At 46.4% G+C, this 24,355-nt stretch overlaps 1 protein-coding gene across 1 annotated transcript in view; it reads left to right on the top strand.

Moving 5' to 3' along the window:
* Positions 1-24,355, top strand: part of HSD17B12 (hydroxysteroid 17-beta dehydrogenase 12) — a 342,292-nt gene that overhangs the window by 307,200 nt on the left and 10,737 nt on the right. The window contains exon 9 of the mRNA XM_030200806.1: positions 10,083-10,148. Coding sequence (XP_030056666.1) covers positions 10,083-10,148 — 66 coding nt within the window. The remainder of the gene's footprint in view (positions 1-10,082; positions 10,149-24,355) is intronic.

Raw genomic sequence — 24,355 nt, forward strand, 5'->3', positions numbered from 1 at the left:
CTCCGATCAGTGGGTTCTCCAAATAGTCCGGCAAGGATACACCCTCAATTTGGCCTCAAAACCTCCAAATTGTCCACCGGGAGCTCAGTCTTACAGCTTCCAGCACAAGCAGGTACTTGCAGAGGAACTCTCCGCCCTTCTCAGCGCCAATGCGGTCGAGCCCGTGCCATCCAGGCAAGAAGGGCCGGGATTCTATTCCAGGTACTTCCTTGTGGAAAAGAAAACAGGGGGGATGCGTCCCATCCTAGACCTAAGGGCCCTGAACAAATATCTGGTCAAAGAAAAGTTCAGGATGCTTTTCCTGGGCACCCTTCTCCCCATGATTCAGGAAAACGATTGGCTATGCTCTCTGGACTTGAAGGATGCCTACACACACATCCCGATACTGCCAGCTCACAGACAGTATCTGCGATTTCAGCTGGGCACACGTCACTTCCAGTACTGTGTGCTACCCTTTGGGCTCGCCTCTGCGCCCAGAGTGTTCACGAAGTGCTTGGCTGTAGTAGCAGCGGCACTTCGCAGACTGGGGGTACACGTGTTCCCATAACTCGACGATTGGCTGGTGAAGAACACATCCGAGGCAGGAGCCCTGCAGTCCATGCAGATGACTATTCGCCTCCTGGAGCTACTGGGGTTTGTGATAAATTATCCAAAGTCCCATCTTCTCCCAGTGCAGAAACTCGAATTCATAGGAGCTCTGCTGGATTCTCGGACGGCCCGCGCCTATCTCCCAGAGACGAGGGCCAACAACTTGTTGTCCCTCGTCTCGCGGGTGCGGGCGTCCCAGCAGATCACAGCTCGGCAGATGTTGAGATTGCTGGGCCACATGGCCTCCACAGTTCATGTGACTCCCATGGCCCGCCTTCACATGAGATCTGCCCAATGGACCCTAGCTTCCCAGTGGTTTCAGGCTGCTGGGGATCTAGAAGACGTGATCCACCTGTCCACAAGTTTTCTCAAATCCCTGTATTGGTGGACGATTTGGTCCAATTTGACTCTGGGACGTCTTTTCCAAATTCCTCAGCCACAAAAAGTGCTGACAACGGATGCGTCTCTCCTGGGGTGGGGAGCTCATGTCGATGGGCTTCACACCCAAGGAAGCTGGTCCCTCCAGGAACGCGATCTACAGATCAATCTCCTGGAGTTACGAGCGGTCTGGAACGCTCTGAAGGCTTTCAGAGATCGGCTGTCCCACCAAATTATCCAAATTCAGACAGACAACCAGGTTGCCATGTATTACATCAACAAGCAGGGGGGCACCGGATCTCGCCCTCTGTGTCAGGAAGCCGTCAGCATGTGGCTCTGGGCTCGCCGTCACGGCATGGTGCTCCAAGCCACATATCTGGCAGGCGTAAACAACAATCTGGCCGACAGGTTGAGCAGGATTATGCAACCTCACGAGTGGTCGCTCAGTTCCCGTGTAGTGCGACAGATCTTCCAGGTGTGGGGCACCCCCTTGGTAGATCTCTTCGCATCTCGAGCCAACCACAAAGTCCCTCAGTTTTGTTCCAGGCTTCAGGCCCACGGCAGACTGGCATCGGATGCCTTCCTCCTGGACTGGGGGGAGGGTCTGCTGTATGCTTATCCTCCCATACCTCTAGTGGGGAAGACTTTGTTGAAACTCAAGCAAGACCGAGGCACCATGATTCTGATTGCTCCTTTTTGGCCGCGTCAGATCTGGTTCCCTCTTCTTCTGGAGTTATCCTCCGAAGAACCGTGGAGATTGGAGTGTTTTCCGACCCTCATCACACAGGACGAAGGGGCGCTTCTGCATCTCAGCCTCCGGTCCCTGGCTCTCACGGCCTGGATGTTGAGAGCGTAGACTTCGCCTCTTTGGGTCTGTCAGAGGGTGTCTCCCACATCTTGCTTGCTTCCAGGAAAGATTCCACTAAGAGGAGTTACTTCTTTCTATGGAGGATGTTTGCCGTCTGGTGTGACAGCAAGGCCCTAGATTCTCGCTCTTGTCCTACACAGACCCTGCTTGAATACCTTCTGCACTTGTCTGAGTCTGGTCTCAAGACCAACTCTGTAAGGGTTCACCTTAGTGCGATCAGTGCATACCATTACCGTGTGGAAGGTAAGCCGATCCCGGGACAGCCTTTAGTTGTTCACTTCATGAGAGGTTTGCTTTTGTCAAAGCCCCCTGTCAAGCCTCCTACAGTGTCATGGGATCTCAATGTCGTTCTCACCCAGCTGATGAAACCTCCTTTTGAGCCACTGAATTCCTGCCATCTGAAGTACTTGACCTGGAAGGTCATTTTCTTGGTGGCAGTTACTTCAGCTCGTAGAGTCAGTGAGCTTCAGGCCCTGGTAGCCCAGGCCCCTTACACCAAATTTCATCACAACAGAGTAGTCCTCCGCACTCACCCTAAGTTCTTGCCAAAGGTTGTGTCGGAGTTCCATCTGAACCAGTCAATTGTCTTGCCAACATTCTTTCCCCGTCCTCATTCCTGCCCTGCTGAACGTCAGCTGCACATATTGGACTGCAAGAGAGCATTGGCCTTCAATCTGGAGCGGACACAGCCCAACAGACAGTCCGCCCAATTGTTTGTTTCTTTTGATCCCAACAGGAGGGGAGTGGCTGTGGGAAAACGCACCATATCCAATTGGCTAGCGGATTGCATTTCCTTCACTTACGCCCAGGCTGGGCTTGCTCTTGAGGGTCATGTCACGGCTCATAATGTTAGAGCCATGGCAGCGTCGGTAGCCCACTTGAAGTCAGCCACTATTGAAGAGATTTGCAAAGCTGCGACGTAGTCATCTGTCCACACATTCACATCTCATTACTGCCTGCAGCAGGATACCCGACGCGACAGTCGGTTTGGGCAGTCAGTGCTTCAGAATCTGTTCGGGTTTAGAATCCAACTCCACCCCCCTAGGCCCATGTTTGTTCTGTTCCACGCTGCACTCTCAGTTAGTTGGAAAATTTTTTAGGTCAATCTCAGTTATGTCCTCGCCGTTGCGAGGCCCAATTGACCATGGTTGTTGTTTTGAGTGAGCCTGGGGGCTAGGGATACCCGATCAGTGAGAACAAGCAGCCTGCTTGTCCTCGGAGAAAGCGAATGCTACATACCTGTAGAAGGTATTCTCCGAGGACAGCAGGCTGATTGTTCTCACAAACCCGCCCGCCTCCCCTTTGGAGTTGTGTCTTCCCTTCTCTTTGTCTTGCTACATATGAGACTGGCCGGCACGAGCCGGTTCGGGCGGGAAGATGGCCGCGCATGCGCGGTGTGCATCGGCGCGCGAGGACTAGCAAAGGACTTTGCTAGAAAGTGTTCCGATTGGAGGGGCTGCCATGGATGTCACCCATCAGTGAGAACAATCAGCCTGCTGTCCTCGGAGAATACCTTCTACAGGTATGTAGCATTCGCTTTAACCTGTCTTAGTTAAAGGACCCTTTAGTTACAGTTGAGTTCTGGTGACAATGCTGGTATTTTTCTGATTGTGAAAGTACATTCTGTTGCAGTGTCCATAGACCAGCATGATTTGTTTAAAAAATAAAACAAAACCTGAACACTTGAATGCCTTTTATTTCTCCATCAAGAATTTAAGGCACAAAGTTTTCTCCACAGTGTGAGTATTGTCTTTGACATAATTTCCTTTTGGAAAGATTCCTGCTTATGTTTGCTACAGAATGGTTTGTGAGAGCTCAAATGTTTTGAGCTTGCAGTAGTTAGGATTATTTTTGTCAGATTTATCCTTGAATCTGTTCTTTCTTATTTTCTGCGATAATAACTAAGAGCCTTGTTGTATGAGGTCTTCTAATGTCTCTCATCTTTGAGAAGTCCTTAAATGGTTTGAGTTTTCCGCGTGCTGGTTATCTTCTAGACTTCCGTGTAATTGAAGAAAGGGTGGGTTCGTTGGTGTATACATAATAATGTGTACCATCACAAATACTGCTTCATACATTTTTCTAAAGAGTATCATTCAGGCATGATAAACTTAATTTTGATGATGGACCAAGTTTGTTAAAGCTATACTTAAAGCAGACCAGGGTGAGTAGACAGTGTACCCCTATTGACTAGATCTCATTGCTAGATGATGCCAAGATTTGTAACATGGACACCCCGGAGGAAGTGGAAAAGATTTGCAGAAGTTAGAAGAATGGTCTAATGTTTGGCACTTAAAATTTAATTCAAAGACGTGCAGAGAGTTGCATTTGAGAAGTAGAAATTCAAGAGAGCCGTATGTGCTAAGAGGTGAGAGACTGATATGCACAGACAGGGAAAGGGACCTTGGAGGTGATGGGGTCAGAGGATCTGAAGGTGATGAAACAGTGTGACAAGTTGGTGGCTGTAGCCAGAAAGATGCTAGACTGCATAGAGAAAGGCTTAACTAGCAGAAGAAAGGAGGCGTTAATACCCCTGTACAAGTTGTTGTTAAGGTCCCACTTGGAGTATTGTGTTCAGTTTTGGAGGCCATATCTTGCTAAGGATGTAAAAAGACTTGAAGTGGTCCAGAGGAAGGCAACAAAAACAGTATGGGGCTTGCACCAAAAGACATATGAGAAGAGACTGGAAGCCCTTACTATGTATACCTTAGAGGAAAGAAAAGGGGAAACGGTAAAACTAGAGGACATGAATTGAGGTTGCAGGGTGGTAGGCTTAAGGAGTAATGTCAGGAAATTATTTTTCATGGAGAAGGTGGTCAATGCCGGTGTCGGAAATGGTATTTCAAGTGGACGAATCGGAGAAACTTACTGACTTCACGGTAAACCTGGAGGACGTAATAGAGCAGTTCAGCAAACTGAAGAGTAGCAAATCTCCTGGACCGGATGGTATTCATCCTAGAGTACTGATAGAACTGAAAAATGAGCTTGCGGAGCTACTGCTAGTGATATGCAACTTATCCTTAAAATCGAGCGTGGTACCGGAAGATTGGAGGGTGGCCAATGTAACGCCGATTTTTAAAAAAGGCTCCAGGGGAGATCTGTGAAATTATAGACCGGTGAGTCTGACGTCAGTGCTGGAGAAAATGGTAGAGGCTATTATTAAAAACAAAATTACAGAGCACATCCGAGGACATGGATTACTGAGACCGAGTCAGCACGGCTTTAGTGTGGGGAAATCTTGCCTGACCAATTTACTTCAATTCTTTGAAGGAGTAAACAAACGTGGACAAAGGGGAACCGGTTGATATTGTGTATCTGGATTTTCAAAAGGCGTTTGACAAGGTACCTCATGAAAGGCTACAGAGGAAATTGGAGGGTCATGGGATATGAGGAAATGTCCTATTGTGGATTAAAAACTGAAGGATAGGAAACAGAGTGGGGTTAAATGGTCAGTATTCAAAATGGAGAAGGGTAGTTAGTGGGGTTCCTCAGGGGTCTGTGCTAGGACCGCTGCTTTTTAATATATTTATAAATGATTTAGAGATGGGAGTAACTAGTGAGGTAATTAAATTTGCTGATGACACAAAGTTATTCAAAGTTGTTAAATCGCGACAGGATTGTGAAAAATTACAAGAGGACCTTACGAGACTGGGAGACTGGGCGGCTAAATGGCAGATGACGTTTAATGTGAGCAAGTGCAAGGTGATGCATGTGGGAAAAAAGAACCCGAATTATAGCTGCGTCATGCAAGGTTCCACGTTAGGAGTTACGGACCAAGAAAGGGATCTGGGTGTCGTCGTCGATAATACGCTGAAACCTTCTGCTTAGTGTGCTGCTGCGACTAGGAAAGCAAATAGAATGTTGGGTATTATTAGGAAAGGTATGGAAAACAGGTGTGAGGATGTTATAATGCCGTTGCATCGCTCCATGGGGCGACTGCACCTTGAGTATAGTGTTCAATTCTGGTCGCCGCATCTCAAGAAAGATATAGTAGAATTGGAAAAGGTGCAGCGAAGGGCGACTAAAATGATAGCGGGGATGGGACGACTTCCCTATGAAGAAAGATTAAGAAGGCTAGGGCTATTCAGCTTGGAGAAGAGATGGCTGAGGGGAGACATGATAGAGGTATATAAAATAATGAGTGGAGTGGAACAGGTGGATGTGAAGCGTCTGTTCACGCTTTCCAAAAATACCAGGACTAGGGAGCATGCGATGAAACTACAGTGTAGTAAATTTAAAACAAATCGGAGAAAATTCTTCTTCACCCAACGTATAATTAAACTCTGGAATTCGTTGCCGGAGAAAGTGGTGAAGGCAGTTAGCTTAGCAGAGTTTAAAAAGGGGTTGGACAGTTTCCTAAAGGACAAGTCCATAAACTGCTACTAAATGGACTTGGGAAAAATCCGCAATTCCAGGAATAACATGTATAGAATGTGTGTACGTTTGGGAAGCTTGCCAGGTGCCCTTGGCCTGGATTGGCCGCTGTCGTGGACAGGATGCTGGGCTCGATGGACCCTTAGTCTTTTCCCAGTATGACATTACTTATGTACTTATGTCCTGGAATGCTCTTCCAAGGGAGGTGGTAGAGACAAAAACGGTGACAGAATTCAAAAAAATGTGGGATGAACATAGAGGATCTCTAATTAGAAAATGGATAGTTAAAAAAGAACCCCGAAAACAAAACTTAAATGGCTGCATATGTGTTGCTGTGTCAAAAGGCACTTAGATGGTGACTCCGGCTGTGAAGAACTAAGGCCGGTGCCATATAGACTTGTATGGTCTCTGTCCTGTATATGGCAATCAAGTGTAGGATGGGCTGGAGAGGGCTTCAACAGCAACTCCAGTAGCTGAAATGTGAGGACAGTGCCAGGTAGACTTTTATGGTCTGTGTCCTGCAAATGACAAGACAGATTTGGATAGGCTGGAGTGGGCGTCAACAGTAACTCCAGTAGGTGGAACATAAGAACAGTGCCAGGTGGACTCCTACGGTTTATATCCCAGAAATGCCAAAGAAAGACCATGAGCAAGTATGTTATATCAAATTCATTTTTGGTTTAATTATGAATTGATAATGAGTGTGACTGTTGGGCAGACTGGATGGACCATTTAGGTCTTTATCTGCTGTCCAGGGGCGGACTGACCATTCAGGCAACCGGGCAGTGCCCGAGGGCCCAGAGGCTCTACCCGGATGCCTGCCATTCTCCCCATTCCCACACACTACCCTACTGCCGCAGCCACCACTGCATTTTAAAAACCTCAGAATCCGCTGTGCAGAGCCTTGTGTCTGCCTGCCCATGAAAGAAGCGGATCGCCTGGTCATCGGGCCTTCCTTTACTGCGTTCCCCCCTCCTCTGATGTAACTTCCTATTTCCACGAGGGTGGAATGCAGTGAGTGAAGGCCAGACGACGAGGCGATCTGCTTCTTTCACAGGCAGGCAGACACGAGGCGCTGCACCGTGGATTCTGAGGTTTTTAAAATGCAGGGGACCGGGTGGCAGAGAGGAGGGAGCTTAGGGTAGGCAGGTGGGGACTGGGTTGGGGGGGAGGGCTCAGATGGGAGAAGGGGGCTAGAGCTGGAACTAGGGTCTGAGAAGGGGGCAGGAGGGGGAATGGGGCCATGCCTGGGGCAGGTGGGTCTGGGACTGAAAAGGGGAGCAGATGAGAGAATGGGCTGGGGCTGAAGAGGGGCCATAATGCAAGGCAGGTGGATGAAGGGGACTGGAACTTGGGGCTGAAAAAGAGGGTAGGTGGGATAAGAGGGGCTAGTACTGGAACTGGGGGGCTGAAAAGGGGCAGGGGCTGAAACTGTGGGAACTAGGGGCTGAAACTGTGGACAGGGAGAAAGTGGCTGGGGCTGAAGCTCGAGACTGGTAGGAGAAAAGGGCTGGGGCTGAAACTAGGAGCTGAAACTGGGGACTGGTGGGATAGTGGGGCTGGAACTGGTGGGCTGAAAAGGGGGGTAGGTGGGAGAAGTGGGCTGGGGCTGAAAAGGGGGGCAGGTGGGGGAAGTGGGCTGGAACTGGGGACAGGTGGGATAATGGGGCTGGAACTGGGAGCTGAAAAGAGGGGGCAGAGAGAGGGGGGAGACAGATCATGGATGGAAGAGAGAGAGGGGGAGGGCAGACTCTGGATACTGGATGTATGGGAAAGGGAGGGCAAATGGTGGATGGAAGGGGCAGAGAGAAAGGGCAGACAGTGGATAGAAGGAAGAGAGAGAGCAGACAGTGGTTGGAAGGGGGGGAGAGAGAGGGCAGACGGGCAGATAGTGGATGGAAAGGGCAGAGATAGAGGGCAGATGCTAGATGGAAGAGAGAGAGAAGTCAAATAGTGGTTGGAAGGGGCAGAGAGAGAGAGAGAAAGAGGGTAGGTGGTGGATGGAGGGTACAGGGGAGAGAGGATAGACACTGGATGGCAGGGAGAGAGTGAAGGCAGAAACTGGATGGCAGGGAGAGAGCAAAGGCAGATGTTGGATGGAACTAGGGAAAGAGAGGGGCCTGAGTGGATGGAAGTGAGGAGAGAGAAGGGTCAGATGCTGGATGGAAAGGGGGTGAGAGGGGGCAGACGCTGAATGGAAAGGGGGAAGAGAGGAGTCAGACGCTGGATGCAAAGGGGGGGGGAGAGGAGAAGGGAGCAGATGCTGGATGGAAAAGGGGGGGGGGAGAGAGAGGGATAGACGCTGGTGAGAGTTAAGAAGAGATCGAGGAAAGAAGAAACAAGAGACTGGTCCAACACAATTAGAAAAAAGTAAACGGCCAGACAACAAAGGTAGGAAAAATGAATTTTATTTTTAGTTTAGTATAAAGTAGTGTGGTAGCTGTGTTAATAAAGAAAATGGAAATAAGATATCTTTATTGGACTAGTTTTAATACATTTTTGCTAATGTTTGGAGACCCAACCCTCCTTTCTCATGTCAGAACAGAATACTTTAATAGCAGTATACTGTCCTGACCTGAGGAAAGAGGTTTTGGCCTCTGAAAGCTAACTGGAAAATATATTTGATCCAATAAATTGGTATCATCATATTTTCCATTTTTTTTTGTTTTGTGTGTATTTAACATATAGTATAGTGATTGAAATATGTCAGTTTTTGAAATTTGCATCTGCAGGCGGGGGAGTAGCAGCAGCACAGCGGGTAGAAAAGAACTGGGATGGTGGGGGCATCTGCTGTGACAGTAGGGGGGGCGTCGGGCAGTGGCCAGGCAGGGGGCCCAGACCACTCTTAGAGCCCGGGGGCCCAGACCATTCTCAGTCTGCCCCTGTTGCCGTCATTTAGTATGTTGTTTGAAATTTTGAGATTCCCCATTAAGGTAACATCATATGCCCCTGAAGCAAGTGTAAGCCGAAATGTGGCCACATCAGGCTGGTGACTTTTGTATCAGCAAACTATACACATGATTAAATACTTTTTACCATACTTCTTTGTTTCCTTGATTTTTTTCCCAACTCTGCTTTCTGACTGTGAGCAGGAATTCACTACCAGTGCCAGTCACATCTGAGGCCACAGACATCTTGTGGCCATCCTTGCTGATCCCTCAGTTTTCACTGGTTTCTGGGCAGCATGGAGTTTGCAAAGGGCAAATGGTGGGGCATGTAGAGTTGTTGCAGTGCATGCTTATGTCAGTAAATGCATGCATTAGAAACCAGTGCCCCCCTTATAACCATAGGCAGGATAGTACTGATAGTTTCTTCAGTGTACTTGTTCATATACAGAGAGAAAATTGTGTGATTGGTGACAGTGTGAGGGAACAAACCATAACCAAAATATTTAATATGGAATTCTGTGCACATTGTATGGTGACATTGTACGGAAGCCTGTTGACTTACTGTAATATACCAGTTCAAGAGAAAATTTTCCTAAAGACCAAAATATGAGATTTGAAGAACTCTAAGCATGCAAAAAATGTACCTAGTGGATAGCATCAATTTTCTTCACTTGATTTGATTAATATTCTGCCTTTCACAACATAGATAAAAGTGGATCACAATAGAATAAAAAGCATAATTAATATTTCTGGATATTACAGAAACAAGTAGAAGTAAATCTACGTATAAAACAAAAAAATCTTTAGTTACTGTCAGTGTGCAAGTTCCTTAAAATATGACCAATTTCAAGGAACTAGAAGGGAAAAGCTATTTTGAAATGATATATCCAGAAAAACCCCTGTGCTAGTTTTCTTTTCAAATTTCTTGGATGACTTTAAATTGGGCAGCCTGACGACTTGTGCTTATTTCCCTCCCTTACCCTCACTAGGCTTTTGTGGATTTCTTCTCTCGAGGCCTCCATGCCGAGTACAAGAGCAAGGGCATCATTGTGCAGGTGAGTTGAGTTTGTTTCTGTGAAGTATCCCTGTTATTGTGTGGTTACCACAGTAACTGTGGCTGTCTTGGCAACCAAAGGAAATCACATTCACTCACTTAGGAATGTGACGTTAACAGACCTTTAAAAATACAGATTCCCTTTTCTTAATTCCAGGTTACCATTAGTTTCTGATGAGCAAGTCCACAACTCTTAAGTGGGAGGTGCTTGAAAGAATTACAATTTAAATAAGAAAGAGAATCTCTGTTGAAATAGTCTCATTTTAAAGCTCGTGTTCAGTGTGGCTTCCAGCAGTTCTCTCGTCTTGAGCATTTGCAGAATCATTTGTCTTGGTCTTGCAGTTGCAGTGTCCCTTTTGTCATGACTTTTCACTACTGAGAAAGGGAGGGTTACCCTCTATCATATGTACACTGAAGGATTAGAAGGAAGGTGGTAGTAAGAGCTGATCAGCTGGTCTGGTCAGCTATGATTGACAGTGTACCTGCAAGAAGTTAACACAGCATTTTTTATTATTATTATCTTTAAGGGAATGCCCTCAGCTTCATGTTTTAAAGATGACAGACATATTTGAACTCATGAGCTTTCCACCTAAACTAGCTAGTATCTTTGCATCAAGCTTTTGGAAGTGAGAGCAGCAGAGAATTCTAGGAGAACCTTGTTTGCTTCACAGAATTCCATAGTGTTTTTCATCAGTGAGCAGGAGGAACAATCAGTGATCTGTGCTGCTAAGATTTCAAGCTGTGAGATTAACTGTCAGTTGCATGTTCCATATATCCATATATTTTGCAGGAAAAAAGAATTCCCACATCTCGCTGAACCCCTTTTTCATCCTCCTTCCCTACCTTTCTTCCCCCTGCCCCACTCCCCCCACTCACAAAACAGATGAAGAGACTAAAGCAGCATTTCAGTAACCAAATGCAGAACTTGTCAACCAAGGCTTTTTACCACAATGTAGTTGGATTAGGAATGGTGTAATTTTGAGGTGAAACTGTCTTTAAGGACAAGCGGCTTATACAGTGCTTACAAATGTTTGATGCAATCCAACAGAGCATAGACTGGAGGAAATGTAAACAAAGCTCTAAGTTTTCTAGCGCATTGCACCATACAGGACTTGATTTGTCTTCGTCATCAAGCAGAGCAGTTTTCCTGTGGAGCCCAATGGTACTCTATGAATCGGTAAATACTCTTTCAGCTAAATAACCTTTGCCCCAATGATCCACTTCAATTTGCCCCTTCTCCACCCTTATAAATCCCTTTTAGTCTTTTCATAAGGGTCTAACTTTGATTTTTTTTTTCCATGGCAGCAATTAGCACTGGCATCAATGTATTGTATTTATTTATGAACATTTATACCCCACTTTTTTCCACATTAAGCAGACTCAAAGTGGCTTACAATGTACAGGAATCAAATACAATTACATTAGATAGGGTAAAAGAGAAAGGGTAAGAGAGTCTAAAATGGACTGTGGAAGACCAGATGCTGAGACGGATCAGGGTGGCTTGAACAGCTCTCGGCAAGATAATCCATAATTGGGAACTGTAGTAATACCCAGGAAGGAACAAACTGTAGGAATCATGCTTTGATGGAATGCTGGAGCTTGCAATTAACAACGTTGACTGCGTTTGTATTTCCCGCAAATGCCTGAGGTAGATTCCCGATGCTGAGATGTTGTGGAATGATGTGAGCAGCTTTCAGCGGGGGTTGTAATAATACCTATCCAGACAAGTTGATAAAATCGTGCTGCAATAAGAATAATCATTGTTGGCAGGAAGAGAAGTGAATTGTTTGAGCAGACCACGACGGCCCTGCTCCGCGGAAAAGGTGCAAAGATCCGCACCACCCATCTATCTACTCCAGCCCCGATGCAACGATACACTCACTATTGTATGGCATCAGATTCAGTTTTCAAGAGCCATTTGACTTCATATCAGTTATCTCTCTTCCAGTATCCCAGAACACAACTCCCAGTGACTTCAAGTGCAGGCAGTAAACATAATATCAAACCAACACTCAGTTTACTTGATGTGCATCATGTGCCAACACACTATGTCAAGTTCAGTCATCCTGTGCAAAGATTACAGGAGTCACTGGGGCCATTGAGCATTTTGAAAGGCTTTTCAGTACATCTAAACCTGGTGAAAGGGCATTGGTGGCATCAACCTCCAAGGACCAAGGAGCTACACCAGATGCTGGAGAACCATTGGTTCTACTCAAAACTGAACATGAGTACAAGCTGTCAAGAAAAACCACTATTGAAGACTTGCTCAATCCGTGCGAGGGATCCCTCTGCAAGAACCCTAGCGAGAGTGAGTGCATGTGATTTGGACACTAGGGAAAACATTTTTAAAAGTTTTGGCACTTTTTAATGGTAAACTTATTTAGGGATGTTTATATTTGAAACAAGTGCTTTAAGCAGCCCTATGGCTGTGAGTACAAGGGAGCTATGATATAGTTGTTTACTGTGTGTAAGATGACAGTTGGAGTCAATTGAGGGACAGCACTGGTAAGAGTAGGATGCTTGTGACTGGGTGAACTCTAGGAAGGGTTCTTTTGTCTAAAAGTGCTCTCAATTTGCCTAGAAACAGCTGGATTTAGCTGACATTTGTCTGAGGAAAAGGTGTGTGTGACTGAGAAGTGTTTTAAAGTGTTAGGAGTGTATTTTCAGACAAGCTGGAGAAGAAGTATGCCTGAATTAGAGCCTGTTTGGGTAGTTAGCACCAAGGTGAAAACAAGCATGCTGTTAGAGCCTGGTTGGGCAGGTTTTAGAACATTTTAGAGTTAGTTTGAGGCTTTGGCTGAAAGGCCTGGTTCCTAAGGGTCTTGTCTCAGGAAAGGAAAGTAAGCCCAGCACCAGCTTGAGCTACCTGAAGCTGAACCCTATTAGTCTGAGACGTTTATCTTGTATTTTAGACCTTTTCTTTTTTTTTGACAGTTTCAGGTGGAACCCTGATGGTAAAGGCAGTGCTGTATTGTATTGAGTTAGGAAGCCTACAATACCTGTGTTCCAAACTGCCATACACAGCTCCTTTAAGGAGAACCTCAGAAGCATGTTCAGACACTGAGGTTGGATATTTCAGAGGCTGTGCTAGGTGAAGGCTGTCACCTCTGGCAATGGCTGGTAGTCAGGATTGCCAGGGGAAAGAGAGAACATCATCCTATCCCTGCCTATAAAGCCAGAACCTGGAAGCTCAGGTGCTCGGTGAAGGGGCCATGGACAAGTCTCCTTTTGTTCTAGCAGCAGCTCTGGCATGGAAAAGTGCTGGCAGAAGTTAACTGTAGAAGTTTCCACCCTGATAAAATTGTACCTTGCCACTCTGAAAATTCAGGAACCAGACATGCTCATATGTACTTGTATTTCTATATGTGCTCTATATGTGTCATTTGTGGGGGATAGTTGAGGATGGTGAGGAAGTTTGCAGGAGGATAGTTTTGGGGGAGGACCGTTTGAAGGGTGGTAGGGCAATTGCAGGAGGTAGTTTTTGGACAGTTGCAATAATTTTTGGCAGTGGTGGTCATCTGCAGGGTGTTGGAGCAGTTGCTGGGGGCTAGGTTTGGGAGGTGGAGTGGTTTCCAAGGGGATGAAGGCAGTTTGCAGGGTATAGTTTTGTCTGTGGGGCAGTCTACAGGGGGTTGTAGCAGTTGTATAGCGTAGTTTTTGGGGTTGGAGTAAGTTGAGGGGGGGGGGGGTGAGGTAGTCTTGGACAGGTCATTTTTTGCAGTTGGACAATTTACCTCAGCAGTTCCCAAACCTGGTCCTGAAAGCACCCTAGCCAGTCAGGTTTTCAAGATATCCACAATGAATATTAATGAGAGAGATTTACATGCACTACCTCCACTGCTTGCAAATATCTCTCTTGATAATTCATTGTGGATAGCCTGAAAACCTGACTGGCTGGGGTGCCTTCAGGACCAGGTTTGGCACATTAGTAATACATAAAATATGAACCTTAAGTATTTATGAAAAATAAAAAATTGCAGTTTCTTGATGTAAAAAAAGTGGTAACAAATTCCACAACTTTGGGAGATAGTTTACATGGATGCATGGTTTTCCTTACTTATCACAGAAAATATCTAGGATGGAAGTACTAGAAACAGTTGACTAGAATACAGTTACCTTAATAGGAAACTAGTTGAGCACAAAACAAGTTATGTAAAATTTTAAAACAGTGCACAGACATCTGCCAAATAACACAATTTATTCATTTTTGTTGCTCAAACACCAAACATAGCACTTAATTTCTCAACTGGTAGCCAATATAGTGAACTTAGCACAAGAGAGAGGTGATCAAAGATCCTTGCTTGTTTTTTTTTTTTTTTTCATATGAGCTACAAGTGTTTTAGTTGTTTTCTTTGGAAGCCCAGTACACAAACTGTTACAGTAGTCCAAGCGAATTGTAATATGCGCATGAATCATAGTAGCTACATTCTGCTGTTCCAATAAAGATTTAACCCTCTGGAGCACAAGTAAACTTAAGGCGCAAGAGCAAAAAGGGTAGAAAGCAGGCTACTAAAAATAATTTCTTGTCAAATAAAACCCTCAACTTTGACCTACTGGGCAAACCAATAAAGGAGTACTATCAACAATAAACTGGACACCCAAGGCTTTGACCTTCCTACTAAAACCAAATGCGTTCTGATTTTGTTAGGTTAACTGTAAGAGAAGAGTGATCAGTGATGTCAAAAACTGGCATGAAGTCCAAAAGAATCAGCTGCCATCGGTGCCATTATGGAAGTCATGAGAGTCTTGGTCCTATAGCTTTCCCTAAATCCTGACTGGAGTAGGTAGACCACCTCCCTTTCCTTGAAAGGAGATTTCCTTGAAACAGATTTTTCAATAAACATTTTTAAAAATGGTAAGTTAGAGAGGCCAATAAACCTGAGGATTATTCACATCCTTATCACTACCCTTTTTAATTATTGGCCTTACTACCATTTCATTCAATACAAATGGTATATAGCCTTGTGAAAGAGAGATTTGCTATTGTTTTTAGCCAAGGACCAGTGAAGGACGGATAGCTTCTAACTAATCCTGAGGGAAGAGGATCCAAAAAACAGTAAGAAAAGTTCAGCAGCACACTTTCTATATCAGATTCTAACAAACATGAAGAACTGATAATCCAGGGTCTAACATTCAGACACAGTATTTTTGATGGTCCATATCGCTACCAGTTTTCATAGGCTTTTTAGCAAATTCCTTGGAAACAAAGTGAACTTCCAAACAGGTTCAGCCTGGGCCACTTCAAGGGAGTTAGAACCCCCCCCCCCCCCCCCCCCCCCCCCCCCAACATGGGGAATTTCTAATGGATGCACAGACAACATCAATTTTTGACTTAAAATAATCAGTGAATATAACTCTTTTGTCCTTTTCAGTGATGCGTTCAACTATCCTGAAAATAACTTGTTTGTCTTCTACATAACTAGTCTATAAGTTCTAATATTCAATTTACAATGGAGCCTGTCTGTTTTCAGTCCTGGATTTTCCTCTCAAGTTATCTTTTTCTGTTGCTTATGAATGCGCAAAAGCCATGGACTGCTTCTATGCACAATCTTGTGTGTCCAGACTGGAACAAGGTCCTATATAATACTACTGAAGGAACAAGTCCATTGTTCAATCGTGGCATCCAAAATGGACCATCTGTACAAACATTAAATCTTCCATAGTCTGCAAAAATAGCCTTTCATCCTTCCCTTTCCAAGGAAAAAATAAAATCACTAAAATGGAGACTAGCCTGGCAAGTAAACTCCAGTGCCAGTTCACAGGAGGCGGTGCTGTAAACCACCATCACCATTCTTATATAAGCTCTATTATTATTTCAGACAATGTTCCCACATGAGTAATTATTCCATCTATTATGAAGAAAAAGAGGGGAACGTCCTGGACTTTAAACAATAAAGTGATTTGTACCACTTATAGGACAGTTTTAGAAGAGTACAGCGAGAGCAGTTTGCATTCTGGTTCCTCGATTGGGATTGTATGGGACGCTTTGAAAGCAGCCTTTCAGAACTATTTTATCAAACAGGCTAGTAAGTGTAAGTTTGAGGACCTTATTTGTCAATGTACAATCAAAGTTACAACTTTATAGGCCCAGCCTATACAGGCTTAGTGTAGGTTCTAAGAGCCCTTCTGGTAGCCCCAATTTGACCGCCCCTATCGGACTGTCCGTTCACTTGTCTCTTAGATTGTAAGCTCCTTGAGCAGGGACCGTCCCTCTATGTTAAATTGTACAGCGCTGCGTAACCCTAGTAGCGCTTTAGAAATGTTAAGTAGTAGTAGCTAGGCTTCACCTAGAGAGCTTGCATAGTGAACAACTTAACATGCACAAAGAGCTATATATCGCAATAAGGACAGTGATAGGACTTTTATTACTACATCTTCTTGAATTAGAGAACAGTTTAAGATTTTCTTTTTTCACCATCTATACAAGAAAAATCCTTAGTTCTTAGACAGGGATATTGTAGCTTACTCTCTGGATAGAGAAATATCTGCAGAAGAGAGTGGAGGAGTAACCTAGTGGTTAGTGCTGCAGACTTTGATCCTGGAGAACTGAGTTCAATTCCCACTGCAGCTTCTTGTGACTCTGGACATGTCACTTAATCCTCCGTTGCCACAGGTACAAATAAGTACCTGTATATACTATGTAAACCGCTTAGAATGTAGTTGCAAAAATCACAGAAAGGTAGTATATCAAGTCTCATTCCCTTTCTACAAGCTATAAAAGCTCTGTGTGCTAGTAAAGCTTGGATTGGAATAAGCTCACGGAAGAGTTCTGCAAAATCTTTGCCCAGGATTTTGCCTCTCTACTTACAGATATACTTAACTCAATCTTTGATTGAGGCACTGTACTACTACTACTACTTAACATTTCTAAAGCGCAACCAGGGTCACGCAGCGCTGTACAATTTAACAAGGAAGGACAGTCCCTGCTCAAAGGAGCTTACAATCTAAAGGACAAAGTATGCAGTCAATCAAATTGGGGCAGTCTAGGTTTCCTGAATAGAGGTAAATGTTATGTGCCGAAGGCTACATTGAAGAGGTGGGCTTTGAGCAAGGATTTGAAGATGGGCAGGAAGGGGGCTTGGCGTATGGGCTCGGGAAGTTTATTCCAAGCATAGGGTGAGGCGAGGCAGAAAGGCCGGAGCCTGGAGTTGGCAGTGGTGGAGAAGGGGTACTATACCACCAACTAGGATGGAGGCTTGATAGCTGCTGTTCCTAAATCTCAGAAAGGACCCCTTGGAGTGTTGGTCGTACTGGCCTATCTCTGTTCTTAACAGACATTTCAAGATTTTAGTTAAAATGTTGGCAAATTAGGCTTTCAGTTGTCTTGCCCAACCTGAGCCTTCCTGATCAGGTGAGATTTGGCCCTAAAAGCAAGCATCTGATGATGATTATAGAATGATAAATGTGTTACATATAGTTAAGATACAGGGCATTCTTGGTTGTTTGGTGGGAATTGACACTGAGAAAGCCTTTGACCAGGTTCACGGGAGGTTTATGAATTGAGTACTGTGAAAGGTTGGGATGGGGAGGGGGGTTCTTTCTGAAATGAATCAAGGCATTATACTTGTCACCAAAAACTTATGTACTTGTTAAAGGGGTAATTCATTGAGGTTTGAGTTGGGTAGGGATACTTGGCAGGGTTGTCCCTTCTCACCCTTATTTGCATTAATCATGGAGTTCTTTGCCTTGGTGATATGGAATAACAAGGATATATCAGGGATTAGGCAGGGGGATTAAGAATTCAAATTTTCTTTACTTTCTGATGTGTTGCTATGCCTAACCCAAACCCTTGTATCCTTTCCTAAGTTGTTAAGAGATCCAACTGTAATTGAAAGTTTCATGATTTCAAAGTTGACATAGCTAAGACAGAAGCCCTGGCCCTTAACTTGTCCTCAGATTTGACTCAATGGCTAAAATCCTTCTTTACCTTTAGGTGGGTTCCTAGCAGTTGAGGCACCCAGTTTGATCTTTTTTCAGGCAAACCACCTCCAGCTTGTTTGTGACATTAAAGTGGATTTAGAGAGCTAGGATTTAATGAGCTTGTACTAGTTTACTAGGATTGCAGCTCTGAAGATAGCTATAGTATGCAGATTGGTGCATTTATTGCAAACTTCCCTGTTTTGCTGCCACAGACTTCTTTCAGCTCTTAAAGATTGGTAAAATGTATCTGGAATAATAAGAGGCCTAGATTGTCTAGAGTCTTGTTAGATAAAAAATAGGATAAAAGGAAGTTTGGGTTCCTAATTCTGTTTTACATTATAGAGCAGTGCAAGTGAGCGGTTTCAAAATCATCCATATAAACTTTGGATAAAGACTGAACTGTCTGCCGGGGCCTGTTAAATTGGGTAGCTTATTGTGATTGTCTTTCTAGTTGCATGAGATTCCCAGTGAGGCTTGCCCATCGATTAGATATACTTTTCAACATTGAGATAAATTGACTGACTTTCAGTTGTCCAGATGTACTCTGATAGTGTCTAATGCCCTTTTTCCTCCAGGTGTGGGTCCAAGCATTTTTAGGAGATAGGGGCCAGTGGGTCTGCACTATTTAGGGTTACCATATGGCTCCAGAAAAAGGAGGACGGATTGAGCCAGCCGGGTTTTACTTCCATTGCTTTCAATGGAAAGCAATTGCTTTCAATGGAAGTAATTGAGCCAGCCGGGTTTTACTTCCATTGCTTGAAAGCAATGGAAGTAAAACCCGGCTGGCTCAATCCGTCCTCCTTTTTCTGGAGCCATATGGTAACCCTAGCACTATTGGGGTCAGCTATTTGATTACACTTCAATCTTCTTTAACTCTTTCACATTTTTAACAACTACTGCCAACAGATGTGTATGCTTATAAACAGCTTGTTCACTTTTTACCCAAAGGGACTCTTAGGTAAAGAATCCTGAGGGAGGAGCCCCTTATGGAAGACTTGTGAGAAGACTTCTTGGGCACATAGACCTATGTTAGCTAAAAATAGGATAAAAGGAAGTTTGGGGGTTCCTAATTCTGTTTTGCATTATAGAGCAGTGCAAGTGAGTAGTTTCAAAATCATCCATATAAACTTTGGATAAAGACTGAACAGTCTGTTGGGGCCTGTTAAATTGGTAGTTTATTGTGATTGCCTTACCAGTTGCATGAGATTCACATGCTTATATATAATTGATATAATTATATATTCCGCGTATTAAAAAAAGGAGGACGGAAGACTAAATGACAGCCGGCGTGGTTAAATAGTGAGGTGAAAGAAGCTATTAGAGCTAAAAGAAAATCCTTCAGAAAATGGAAGAAGGAACTGACTGAAAATAATAAGAAGCAGTATAAGGAATGTCAAGTCAAATGCAAAGCGCTGATAAGGAAAGCTAAGAAGGACTTCGAAAAAAAGATTGCGTTGGAGGCAAAAACACATAGTAAAACTTTTTTTAGGTAAATTAAAAGCAGGAAACCGGCAAAAGAATCAGTTGGACCGCTAGATGACCAAGGAGTAAAAGGGGCGATCAGGGAAGACAAAGCCATAGCAGAGAGATTAAATGAATTCTTTGCTTCGGTCTTCACCAAGGAAGATTTGGGTGGGATACCGGTTATGGAAATGGTATTCGAAGCTGACAAGTCGGAGAAACTTTATGAATTCTCTGTAAACCTGGAGGATGTAATGGGGCAGTTCTACAAACTGAAGAGTAGCAAATCTCCTGGACCGGATGGTATTCATCCCACGGGCACCTTTTTGAGGCTTGGTTGCAAGAAAAAATGGACCAAGTCAAGTCAACCAAGTGCGTGTCAGGGACGCCCTTCTTTTTTCCATTATCGGCCAAGCATGCCCATGTGTTAAGCACGCCCCAGTCCCGCCTTCGCTATGTTTCCGACACGCCACCGGGAACTTTGGTCGTCCCCACGACGGACAGCAGTTGAGGGCACCCAAAATCGGCTTTTGATTATGTCGATTTGGGCGACCCTGGGAGGACGCCCATCTCCTGATTTGTGTCGAAAGATGGGCGCCCTTCTCTTTCGAAAATGAGCCCAAATGTCAACATGGATTTAGTGAAAAAACATAGCAACATAGTAGATGATGACAGAAAAAACACCAACAAGATAACTCATATGTGCTACTTTTTGTGTATACCTTACCTTGAGATTTGTATCTGCCACTTTCAAGGCACAGACCGTAGAAGTCTTGCCCAGCACTAGCCCCGCCTCCCAACCACCAGCCCTGCCACCCAATCTTGGCTAAGCTTCTTAGGATCTATTCCTTCTGAACAGGATTCTTTTATGTTTATCCCACACATTTTCGAATTCCGTGACTGTTTTCGTCTCCACCTCCTCCCGCGGGAGGGAGTGGAGGGCATGGGGGGGGGGGGGATCTTGGGAGGCTAGAGGAATGGTCTAGGGTTTGGCAATTGGGATTCGATCCGAAGAGATGCGGGGTGATGCACTTGGGGAGTGGAAACCCACAGGGGACTTGTGTGTTAGGCGGTGAGAGTCTGATAGGTACTGAGGGGGGGGAGGGATCTTGGGGTGGTGGTGTCCGGGGATCTGGGGGCGGTGAGGCAGAGTGACGGGGCGGTGGCCGTGGCGGGAGGGTTGCTGGGCTGTGTGGAGGGAGGTGTGATCAGCGGAAGTGGGGAGGTGTTGATGCCCCTGTGCGGGTCGTTGGTGGGGCCCCGCCTGGAGTGTTGTGTTCAGTTTTGGAGGCCGTGCCTTGCGAAGGATGTTAGGGGAATGGAAGTGGTGCAAAGGGGAGCTGCAAGAGTGGTATGGCATTTGCGTTCCGGGACGTGTGGGGAGAGACTTGCTGGCCTGGACGTGTGTACTCTGGAGGAAAGGAGGAACAGGGTGATATGATACAGACGTTTAAATATTTGAAAGGTATTGGTCCGCGGGCAGGCCTTTTCCGGAGATGGGAGGGCGGTGGAGCAGGAGGACATGGGATGGGATTGAAAGGGGGCAGACTCGGGAGTGGTGTCCGGAAGTATTTTTTCAAAGAGAGGGTGGTGGATGCTTGGAATGCCCTCCCGCGGGAGGTGGTGGAGATAAAAACGGTAACGGAATTCAAACATGCGTGGGATATACATAAAGGAATCCTGTGCAGAAGGAATGGATCCTCAGAATCTTAGCCAAAATTGGGTGGCGGAGCAGGTGGGGGGAAGAGGGGTTGGTGGTTGGGAGGTGAGGATAGTGGAGGGCAGACTTATACGGTCTGTGCCAGAGCCGGTGATGGGAGGCGGGGAATCCTGCTGGGCAGACTTATACTGTCTGTGCCCTGAAAAAGACAGGTGCAAATCAAGGTAAGGTATACACATATGAATTTATCTTGTTGGGCAGACTGGATGGACCATGCAGGTCTTTTTCTGCCGTCATCTACTATGTTACTATGAGTACTGACAGAACTGAAAAATTAGCTTGCGGAGCTATTGTTAGAAATATGTAATTTATCCTTAAAATCGAGCGTGGTACGGAAGATTGGAGGGTGGCCAACGTAACGCCGATTTTTAAAAAAGGTTCCAGAGGAGATCCGGTAAATTATAGACTAGTGAGTCTGACGTAGGTGCCGGGCAAAATGGTAGAATTACAGAGCATATTCAAAAGCATGGATTAATGAGACAAAGTCAACATGGATTTAGTGAAGGGAAATCTTGCCTCACCAATGTACTACATTTCTTTGAAGGGGTGAACAAACATGTGGATAAAAGGGAGCCGATTTGATATTGTGTATCTGGATTTTCAGAAGGCGTTTGACAAAGTACCTCATGAAAGACTCCAGAGGAAATTGAAGAGTCATGGGATAGGAGGTAGTGTTCTATTGTGGATTAAAAACTGGTTAAAAGATAGAAAACAGAGAGTAGGGTTAAAAGGACAGCATTCTCAATGGAGAAGGGTAGTTAGTGGGGTTCCCCAGGGCTCTGTGCTGGGACCGCTGCTTTTTAACATATTTATATGGCAAGTGACCGACTCACCTGCAAATGCGCAGTAGAGACTTCCCTCTCTGTCCCGCCCCCGCGTCAAGACGTGATGACGGGGGGAGGGGGGCGGGACAGAGAGGGAAACTGCGCGGAAGGGGAGGGAGGGAACCGCTGACGTCGCTACCGCTCCCCCCCCCAAGGTAGCCGCTACCCGCCCCCCCCCCCCCGGAGTCGCCCCCACCCCCCCCCCCCCTTCACCCGGCCCGGGCCCTCTCTTCGTTATTCAACTTACAGCAGCGCCGAAACAGCAGCAAGCAGCTCAGCTTCAGCTCCCGTCGGCCTTCCTTCCCTGCCTGTGCCCCGCCCTCACCGACGTGACGTCACATGAGGGCGAGGCATAGGCAGTGAAGGAAGGCCAACGGGAGCTGCTGCTTGCTGCTGTTTTGGCGCTGCTGTGAGTTGAATAATGAAGAGAGGGCCCGGGCCGGGTGAAGGGGGGGGTGGTGGCGACTCCGGGGTGGGGGGGGGCGGTAGCGGCTACCTTGGGGGGGGGGGACATGGGAGGTCTCAGAAGGAGGGGGGGCCTTGGAGCTGGGAGGGCTGGACTGAAGGGGGCCTTCCAGCTGGCTGGGAAGAAGGCACAGGGGGGGCCTTGGAACTGGGAGGGCCTGGGGCCTTGGAACTGGGAGGGAGGGTGGGGGGCCTTGCAGCTGGGAAGGGGGGAGGACTGGAGCCTTGGAGCTGGGAGGGAGGGCAGGGGGGCCCTTACAGTTGTGAGGGAGAGCAGGGGGCCTTGGAACTGGGAGGGAGGGAAGGGGGCCTTGGGAGCTGGGGAGGGCCTGGGGCCTTGGAACTGGGAGGGAGGGCGGGGGGCCTTGCAGCTGGGAAGGGGGGAGGACTGGAGCCTTGGAGCTGGGAGGGAGGGCAGGGGGGCCCTTACAGTTGTGAGGGAGAGCAGGGGGCCTTGGAACTGGGAGGGAGGGAGGGAAGGGGGCCTTGGGAGCTGGGGGGGAGGGCCTGGGGCCTTGGAACTGGGAGGGAGGGAGGGAAGGGGGCCTTGGGAGCTGGGGGAGGGCCTGGGGCCTTGGAACTGGGAGGGAGGGAAGGGGGCCTTGGGAGCTGGGGGGGAGGGCCTGGGGCCTTGGAACTGGGAGGGCGGGGGGCCTTGCAGCTGGGAAGGGGGGAGGACTGGAGCCTTGGAGCTGGGAGGGAGGGCAGGGGGGCCCTTACAGTTGTGAGGGAATGGGGCCCCTTACAGTTGTGAGGGAGAGCAGGGGGCCTTGGAACTGGGCGGGAGGGAGGGAAGGGGGCCTTGGGAGCTGGGGGGAGGGCCTTGGAACTGGGAGGGAGGGAGGGCAGGGGGCCTTGCAGCTGGGAAGGGGGGAGGACTGGAGCCTTGGAGCTGGGAGGGAGGGACAGAGGGGGCCTTGGAGCTGGCAGGGAAGGAGGATGGCAGGGGGCCTTGCAGCTGCAACGGGAGGGGGGCCTTGGGAAAAAAAACATTCCAATACGCGCCCGTTTTAACGGGCTTAACGGCTAGTATTTATATAAATGACCTAGAGATGGGAGTAACTAGTGAGGTAATTAAATTTGCTGATGACACAAAGTTATTCAAAGTCATTAAATCGCGGGAGGATTGTGAAAAATTACAAGAGGATCTTACGAGACTGGGAGACTGGGCATCTAAATGGCAGATGACGTTTAATGTGAGCAAGTGCAAAGTGATGCATGTGGGAAAGAGGAACCCGAATTATAGCTATGTCATGCAAGGTTCCACGTTAGGAGTCATGAACCAAGAAAGGGATCTAGGTATCGTCGTTGATGATACGTTGAAACCTGCTCAGTGTGCTGCTGCGGCTAAGAAAGCAAATAGAATGTTAGGTATTATTAGGAAAGGAATGGAAAACAAAAATGAGGATGATATATAATGCCTTTGTATCGTTCCACAGAGATGTGAAGCGTCTGTTCACACTTTCCAGAAATACTAGGACTAGGGCATGTGATGAAGCTACAATGTAGTAAATTTAAAACGAATCGGAGAAAATGTTTCTTCACTCAATGTGTAATTAAACTCTGGAATTCGTTGCCAGAGAATGTGATAAAGGCGGTTAGCTTAGCAGAGTTTTAAAAAGGTTTGGACGGCTTCCGAAAGTAAAAGTCCATAGACCGTTATTAAATGAACTTGGGGGAAATCCACTATTTCTGGGATAAGCAGTATAAAATGTTTTGTACAGTTTGGGGATCTTGCCGGGTATTTGTGACCTGGATTGGCCACTGTTGGAAACAGGATGCTGGGCTCGATGGACCTTTGTACAGTCCCGGTATGGC

This window comes from Microcaecilia unicolor, chromosome 4 (assembly GCF_901765095.1).
Source record: "Microcaecilia unicolor chromosome 4, aMicUni1.1, whole genome shotgun sequence".
Lineage (NCBI taxonomy): Eukaryota > Metazoa > Chordata > Amphibia > Gymnophiona > Siphonopidae > Microcaecilia > Microcaecilia unicolor.